General features: G+C 37.6%; 1 protein-coding gene across 1 annotated transcript in view; it reads left to right on the top strand.

Moving 5' to 3' along the window:
* Positions 1-2,541: 2,541 nt before the first annotated feature.
* Positions 2,542-8,773, top strand: part of FRS2 (fibroblast growth factor receptor substrate 2) — a 13,442-nt gene continuing 7,210 nt past the window's right edge. Inside the window, exons 1-3 of the mRNA XM_009273222.2 lie at positions 2,542-2,649; positions 5,254-5,345; positions 7,193-7,379. Coding sequence (XP_009271497.1) covers positions 5,280-5,345; positions 7,193-7,379 — 253 coding nt within the window. The 5' untranslated portion in view covers positions 2,542-2,649; positions 5,254-5,279. The remainder of the gene's footprint in view (positions 2,650-5,253; positions 5,346-7,192; positions 7,380-8,773) is intronic.

Below are 8,773 nucleotides of genomic sequence, written 5' to 3'. Positions count from 1 at the left end.
TTTTAGCAGGGAATTTGGTAAACTAAGTAAATCCCAGTAATTAGTGAAGGGGCTAAGTTTTCTGGAAACTGGGCAGAGGTGACTAAGGCTGTGAGTCTGTCCCCAGCTGGCTCTGGCACTTGCTAGACTCTCTGCTGAGCTGGTTTGGTGTGCTAAGCCAACAAATATCTAACCTGACCCAAAAACACAGTTTAATAATACCGGCTAGATTGGGTAGGGCCATCACAGAACCAGAGCCTGTGCGTGTTGCAGAGGGATAGGTCTTGAATACAACCATGTACAATTTTGTCCAAGATCAAGAAAGCTTATGGCTAAAGGGCAAATAAATCATAGGAAGGGTATGTGACTTGCTGCAAGTTCCTGATACTAAATACCACTTATGCACAGCAGAGAATCTTTATGTTTAGTATGTGTATGCAAATATACATATCTATCAAGCAGTTCAATAAGTTTATGCTTCTGTACCTTTGTGAAATATAGGTTTTAGTTTCAAGTTAAATACAAGTTGTTAATTATTTCTTTTTTTAATGTCTTATGACAGTGCACTTAAAAATTTATGCTGAGTCCATGTCATCCTTTTATGTTAACTAGAATGGCTTTATTGGGTCAGACTTGAAGTATCGGTTTGTCCAGTATCCTGTTTCTGACAGCAAATAGTAAATTCTGACAGCCAATAGTAAATATATAGGGAAGGGAATAATAAGAAGGAGCATTTTATGATGATTCCCTAAGACCCTTCTAAATATCTGCAGCTTAGAGACTTTGAGCCAGATATGACATCCTTGAGTTTAAAAAGCTCTTCATGGAGCTTGCATTTGTCCAGTTACTTTCTGAATCTTTTTGGAACTCATTCCCACAAGACGTTGTGGATCACAAAGTTTAACTACATACCATGTGCAAAAAGTATTTTTGTAGTTTTTCTGAACCTGCCCCTTAATAATGTCAACTGCTGCTCCCTAATGCTTCCATTTGGAAAATAGTTGTGGTTTGTTTATCTCCTCCATGTCACCTATAATTCTGTACTCATCTTTTCTGTCCTGTTTGGTCCCTTTTTCCAGGCTGAGCAGTCCAAGTAGCATACTTCTAGTTTTACTCTGTCTTTTTTGACAGGGGGAGGCATGATTGCATACATCACTACATCTGTGGGTGCACTGTGGATTCATACAATAGAATTGTACTTTTGGTTTGGCTCTTTTAGTTCTTTCTAAACAATTCTGTTTCATTTGCTTTATGATATTGAGCTAGTGTTTTCACTGAACTCTGTGACTACATGACTGATCTTTCCTAACAGATAGAGCTCCTTTGCTAGGTGCATTACTTTGCATTTACCAGTATTGAATTTCTGCTGTTCTCTTGCATAGTCCCCCCACGGTAAGTGTGTTCTACAACTGTTACCGTGATGCCTAGGACGTGGGATGAGTTTGGGACTACATTACACTTGATACTATGCAAAAAAGAAGAGTGCTTTGGGTTCCCAAAATGCTTTTAATCCAGGTGCAAGGCAGAGGACAGCAGATGAATACAAAGAATTATGGCAGTATTGATAAGCAGAGCTGCAATGGTCTCAAACAAGTTTGCATAGACATCCTGAAAGGCTGATAAGAAAGGCTAATAAAGTATTTTTCTGAGAATTCAACCCTTCTCTCAAGTTTAAGCAGCAGTGTCAAAGGAAACATCAAGTGTTCGTTTGGCAATTTTACAAACAGAGAATGGAGGCTGCCAACTGTTAGCCTGATGGAAGCAGCAGTTGAGTTTTCAGTGTTAAATGTGAGTAGATAGGTAGTATGAGAGTAATCTGGGGGGCAGGGGGGAAGTGAAAACAAGCAGTCCATGGTTAATGTCATGGAGCAAGCATCATGAGGGAAGCAGAGAAAGAGTGATGTGTAAGCCATACAAGTCAGCATTTGTATATGTTCAGTAGGATAAGCAAGAGGGACTTAAGCAGAGTAAGTTGTATGTGTTTTGTTTGTCTGCTGTGGTTTGGTTTGGTATGTGCTAAGGATAACGGGAGCTTTGCATCTGTCATTTCCACACACTAAATTGGGTAAGGAGTGAGTGGAGAATGAGTGGAGTCCCCAGCGTGACAGGCTACACTGCAGAAAGGGACATCAGATTATTTTCTTCCAAGACGCAGCTAGGCACTGAAATGCTGGGGAAGCTCTAAGAGATCAGTCTCTTGTCTAAAACTCCACTTAAGATGCATCCTAGCCATGAAGACCTCACTTGATATAATACTGCCAAAATTAAAAAAAAAAAAAAAATAAAAAAAAAAATGTATTTTTGTTTGTTTACTAACTGGCATCTTAAAAACAAGAAAAATTACATTTTTATGTACTCTTCTAGTTCTAGGTCAAATGATTAGTTCTGTGACAAGACAGCATGACACTTTGAGTATGACAGAAGCCCTGATGCTGCAGCAGAGGCTGGGAATATTAATGGCCAAATCTAGGTGAGTGATTTTTAATTCTGCCAGTGTATTTTTGTTTGTTTACTAACTGGCATCTTAAAAACAAGAAAAATTACATTTTTATGTACTCTTCTAGTTCTAGGTCAAATGATTAGTTCTGTGACAAGACAGCATGACACTTTGAGTATGACAGAAGCCCTGATGCTGCAGCAGAGGCTGGGAATATTAATGGCCAAATCTAGGTGAGTGATTTTTAATTCTGCCAGTTCCCTAGCTGTTTCATTTCTTCCTCATAGCTTTGGTTCACATCTCTCCTTTGAAGCAGCATTGCAGTTCTTGGTTTTCTGAAGCGTTAGTATTAGAATATATTGGAGACAAAATAATGAGCTTGTGTGATTATTGATTACATACCCTTTCTTTGTCATTCTTGAGATACAGTGGCTATACTTCATACATCTTCATATACCACAGCTTTCTACTTGCAACTGTAGTGATTTTTCCCAAACTACTTTGCAGTTGTGGTTTTTTTAATTGTTTTAAGTTTGCAGGCACCTGCCTCCAAGAGATTTGATCAGTTATTTTATGCTGAATGCAAAGAAAGGCATGATACTATAACAGCATGCTGCTGTCTAGTTCTGTTTCCACTTTGTCAAAACGTTTGGGGAGGTCTAAGACTGGGCTTTATTTAAAGTGCAAGCATCTGTGCCTGAAGGCTGCTAGAAGCATCTGCAAGACTGCTGTATGGACCAGAGCTTGAAAACCTTTGCTGCAAATTTATATATTCATTGTTAATCTGCATTGCAGCTGTTATCACCTGTTGTTCTTTTTAGCAGTGAATTCTCAGAATAAATAGGGTAGCACCAGTAGGCTAACAAGACCAACATCTGAACATTACTGTAGTGAGGCATTGTGGGGTGCCAGGGTGGGAAATTAGTAATAGGTGTTACTACCCGTGTCTCCCCTTCTAAATAAAACAGGCAGAATTCATAAGAAAAAAAAAAAAAGGAATAGCTAAAATAACAATGGGATGTATGTGTGAAGACTATTAACAGTACTCTGTAATTGTGAGAGTGATAGGACTGATTAATAAAATTCAGGACTTCTCTTCACTATGCAAAAAACCCAGTTCTATGTAACATAGCTTCTCTCTGCAACAGTAGAAGCAAACAACCAACCCCCCAGTTTCATGCTGAGTTGGGAAAAAAGCTCTGTCAAATTAATGCATGTTTTCATGTTACGGCCAGAAATGACATTAGAGAATCTGTGATTTTGACTACGTTGTCTGGTGCTCTGCCTCTTTCTTGCTGGATTAATCCAAGCCATGTTGTTAGCCTTTCTGTTAAGTTCTCCATTTCACCTCTGCAGGGTGAAAGATTTATAACATTTATATAAATCTGCAGGTGGCAGATTTATACAGATTTATACAGTCTCTAGGGTAGCAGTATCTCTTTTGCGTGGCTTTTCTGGTCAAGAAGAGGGAAGGAGTTAGCTGCTCTTCATTGTATTCCTTGCACCCTTTTTCTCAGCAGACTAAAGTGCTACTTGGATACTACTGCCGCATGCTAATACAAATGCCCGTCTAGAAGGCAAGTCCCGGTTTTCTTAAGGTGACATCAGATATTTTTTTTTCCCCCCCTTTAGTCAGGAAAAGTTATCAAGCAGTTCCTGTCTTCCTTCTTCTTGATTCCTAATGTCATCTCTTGTTGACTTACTAGCTCTCTTCCAGGATTTTGCCCCACTTTTCACTTGTGTAGTGGAAATTTTAGTTCTTATTCAATATAAAGATGATGTAAATGGGTTTAGTTTTCTTTTATCTGACTTCCTTGTATTTAAGAAGTACGAGACTTACCACCCTCTGGAAGGTGGTGGAGGGAGTTGAAGCAAGTTGTGAGACTTGGTTCTATGAACATTTTATCGTACTGTTTTATGAGAGTTTTACCATACATACAAAAATCTTTAAATGAAAATATCAAAAATATCAAATATTTATTTTTGGTTTCCTTAATTTACCCATGCTGTTCTGTGTTAGTTGAATATTTTACTGGTTTATAGCAAATGAAGTAGACTGTGTACCACAATTTAATCCAAATGGAACTTAATAGAAATAAAAAAAATACAAGTTTTAAAATATTTGTGTTGAATGTGGGGTTTTTTCCTTCCCTTGACTTCGATTACATAGTTTTATGTACATTGCTATATGGGAAGTATTTAAAAGTGGAAGCACAGAGCCTCACTGCACGGCTGCCAGCACCGGGCTGCCTCCAGGCCTGGAACGCCTCCACCCTCTATTGCAAGCCAGCCCTGGAGCTGCCGAAGCCAGGGCAGCCTTTCAGGCTTGCCATGTGGGCTCTTTGTGTTGCCTGTGCCTGGTAACCTCCTACAGCCCAGGGCTTGTATGGGCGTCACTAGGGCTGTGCTCAGCAGTCTAAGCCGAGTAGACGGAACTGGAATCCAGGTAGTTGCCTTGTGTAAAGGCCCTGGTGTAGGAGATGAGAATCGCACCCGGTAAGTTACTGGTTTTTGTTTTCCCCCCAAGCTGCTACCATGGGAATTAAGGTGACAAATCAAATGGGTCTGTTTGGTAGTAACCTCACGTTTGAATTACTGGTAGGACTTTAACAGCTCGCTGTTGCCACTCCTTAATGCCAAATCTAACGTAACTGTTTAAAAATATTTGTAATATTTATGTTGATTTTTTTATTACTTATGACTGCAAAATTCATCACGAAGAATTGTAATTTCAGAGAGCAATTTATGTTGGGTTGTTTTGTTGATGATACTCTATTTTATTCTTCAACTAAATGATCATTTTGCTTGGTTTTTTTTTTTTTTTCCCCTCCCTTTAGAGATCACATGGTCTTCTAAAGAAGTCATGGGTAGCTGTTGTAGCTGTCCAGATAAAGAAACTGTCCCAGATAACCATCGAAACAAGTTTAAGGTAAGCAACTGACATGGTATGCTGTGAATTATTTTGTTGCTTTATTGCAGAGTAGGTCTGTGATGGAAAAAAATTAAATGAAAATAGGGTGAGAATTACTGAACAGTTAAAACATTGCAGAGTTGCAGGCATCTGTGGCTACAGGTTTCTCTTGCCCCTTTGAGAAATCCTCTCTTACCAGCAGTGACAGGGTAGGCTTTTTTTTATGGTAGTTTTGATCTTCAGGGAGGAGAAGCCGGCCTGTGCTTTTGATCCATCTCCATTTCAGTTGGTAGGGCCTAAGTAAGCATTGTTGCCTCTGGGAGGTTATGGAGGTTAGGAAGGGAGTCGTAAGCATAAGGGAAGAGCTATTGGAGAGGTGTGATTATGAACCTGGATGCGGGGTCAGCAATGGAAAATTTTAGGGCTGCTGATTTTACTTGCAGATCACTACTGATACAGCATTTTGAGAACTTTTGTCCTTTACTTGAAGACATTTTATTTATAAATGTGCTTCTGTCCCTTATATTCCTGGAATTTATAAGCTTGTGAACACTTGTTCATGTGCTTAACATGCTTAACATGAAGCTGCTGAAGTCAGTGACTTTAAGTAAACATACCTTTGCATAGTCACACAAGTCAGATTTGCTTCTGTGCTCCAAACTGTCTCTGTGAATTGGCAAAGGAATGTAATGCTTCCGTAGTGAAAAATGATTCATGCGTTGCCTTAGGGCAACACTGAAATGAGCTTTAAAGCCATGGGAATTTCTGGAAATGTTTAATATTATCGGTAAAAAAAGCTGAAGGATAAAATATTTTTCTGTTTTCTTGCTTTTTATGCCTTTGACATCACTTTGTGTAACTAGTTCCTATTTTTCTCCTCGTAGAATTTCTCTATTGTTTGTGTGGGTTGCTGATTTAGCAGCAGGGGGGAGAAGATGAAAGAATGTAATTTGCAAAATGAAGAAAGTTGGCATAAGCCTCAGTGGCAGATGAAACTATTCCTAATTCTTTTCAATTGACTAGATTTCAAGTTGAAAACGTCTCTTTAAGGAGTAACATTAATTGATACCATCAGGAAGATTCTTTTTATTGAGTAAGAAGGAATCCCACTAAAAGCAGCATTGTGAGATAAAACACATGCGGAGGAAAATATACATTGTCCAAATTCCATAAAGGATGCAGATGACCTCAAACTGGTTTAAAAGCAGAAAGAATAAGAGTTTAAGCTTTATACACATTTTCATGCAAGATAACCATAGGGTATTTGAATTATTTGTTGACTTTAAAAAGGCAGGAAAAAAAAAAAATCTAAAACAGTCTGGTGATTCAGCACAGTGCAAGGCTATACAGGTATGTGAAGGAAGCTTTATCTTGGAGCCCCTTACCCTTTTTCATTCCTTTTCCCAACTGTAAGTGGGGTTATATGACAAAGCAAATATTTATTTTTTTAGAAACAGGGCTTTGAAAGATTCCATTATCTGAGGTATGCCTTATCTGTGTGGAAATACTAGAATATGTACATAAAGCCAGTTTTTAAAAAAATGAATATTTAACTTACAGATCTCTTCTATTTTAAATTTCTCCTCAGATTTTACAATAATGTTATGCAGTCTCATTCATACTGCTTTTAAATATGTATTATTTTAATTCTGGGTTGGGGGAGCAAAGGAACTGGTTTGGTGAGGTGTGGGGGTTTTTTGGGTTTTTTTTGTTGTTTGTTTTTTTTTTTTAAAACTTTTACCTCAAGGATTGTCACTAATATGACAGAGCAGATGGAGGGCATCAGTGAAACATTAAGATTATTATTAGTGGTATTGGTGCTCAAAAGAGTACTTACCTAATGCTATTTAACTTCCTTTTTATAGGTTATTAATGTGGATGATGATGGTAATGAACTGGGTTCTGGCATAATGGAACTTACAGATACAGAACTAATTTTGTACACCCGTAAAAGGGACTCTGTAAAATGGCACTACCTCTGTCTCCGTCGCTATGGCTATGACTCAAATCTTTTCTCTTTTGAAAGTGGCCGAAGGTGTCAAACTGGACAAGGTATGTAGAATTTTTGTATATAAAGCTTTTTGGAAATGTATTTGATGTTGGAAGACAATTTTTAAAAAAAAAAAAGTATATTTGCCTGTCCTTTGGCAGGGGTTATAACGTCTATAGTTTTATAGGTGAATGTGGTTTCTGGAAAAAAAATGTAGGTTACCTTGTGAGGAATGGTCTTATGGTAAAATGAGGATTTGAGTTGCCCATAATTTTTGGCATTGTAGGTCTGGAGCACTTCATGCCTGTGTGTGTGCGGATACTTCTGGTCAACTTAGGAGGTGGTTTTGACAGGGAAATTCTCCTGTCTCAGAGGTTGACTTGACTTTCAGGGAGGGGCAGTGAAACCTGGCACTGTGGAGGAATCTCCTCAGAATTCAAAGAATTCTCTATTTTTAGATTTTAAGACTGGAGCACTGATACGAACTGGATATCCCTACCCTGTTATTGTCTTCAGTAACACACTTGTGTGTCATCCTCTTCCTAAAACAAATACCACTTTCATTTATATCAATGACATCATTCTCAAATTTTGACACATTTTTGTATGAAGTGTGTAAACTCCAGCTATGCTCAGTTATTTTCTGTGTGCCTTTAATTGGAAAAAGATGGTTACCTTTCCAGTTCCCAGATCATGCCTGCCTTGGCCAAGGTTGGCTCCCACTGAGAATATTTAAGCTTTTCTCTCTCTCTTCACTGCAGCAGTCCCCGAGGGAATAGCTGTTTTGGTTGAGGTCTCACCCTCGTTTTGCATCTTTCTACTGTGATGTAGCTGTGTGTAGTTGGAATTCTTATGTATTCATACATTGTGAAATTAAGTTGAATTTTTATTTTCTTATAGATTTTTAGCATTAACTAGTGTTTTTATCAATAATGATATTTAGCAATTGCAAATTTTTATTTATTTTTTTTAATTTCACTGTTTATTTTTTTTAATTTCTCTGTAAAAAATCAGGAAGATGAAAGAACTTGATCATAAACAAAGCTGGTGAATCTTCATTGTCCAAGCAGAGGAAAGGGCAGACAGGTTTTGGTTTGTTTTTTGTTTTTTGGTTTTTTTTTTAGTAAGAGTTTAGAAGGCATTCTCAGTTCATCTCCTAATGAGAAATGGAGATGTTTCGAAATGGTACAATATGCTCCATACTAAACTAAATTTTCAGACTTCTAAGAAGAAAGTAATAAACTTTTTTTTGAAGAAAATAACTTTAATTGATTTTGCAGGTTTAATTTACTGCTGCTTCTAAGCATGTAAAATAGATACTAATAAAATTCAATTGAAAATACTATTTTGAAGGTTCTTTTCCATGGCCTATTAGCAAGTCTGCAAAATTTTCCACCGAGTCTAACTGATTTCTCTCCTTCTCTCCTAATTTCTTTTTTTTTTTTTTTTTTTTTTA

Source organism: Aptenodytes forsteri, unplaced genomic scaffold (assembly GCF_000699145.1).
Source record: "Aptenodytes forsteri isolate BGI_AS27 unplaced genomic scaffold, ASM69914v1 Scaffold366, whole genome shotgun sequence".
Lineage (NCBI taxonomy): Eukaryota > Metazoa > Chordata > Aves > Sphenisciformes > Spheniscidae > Aptenodytes > Aptenodytes forsteri.
Note: the sequence above shows the minus strand (reverse complement) of the source record. Positions and strands in the feature narration are given on the sequence as shown.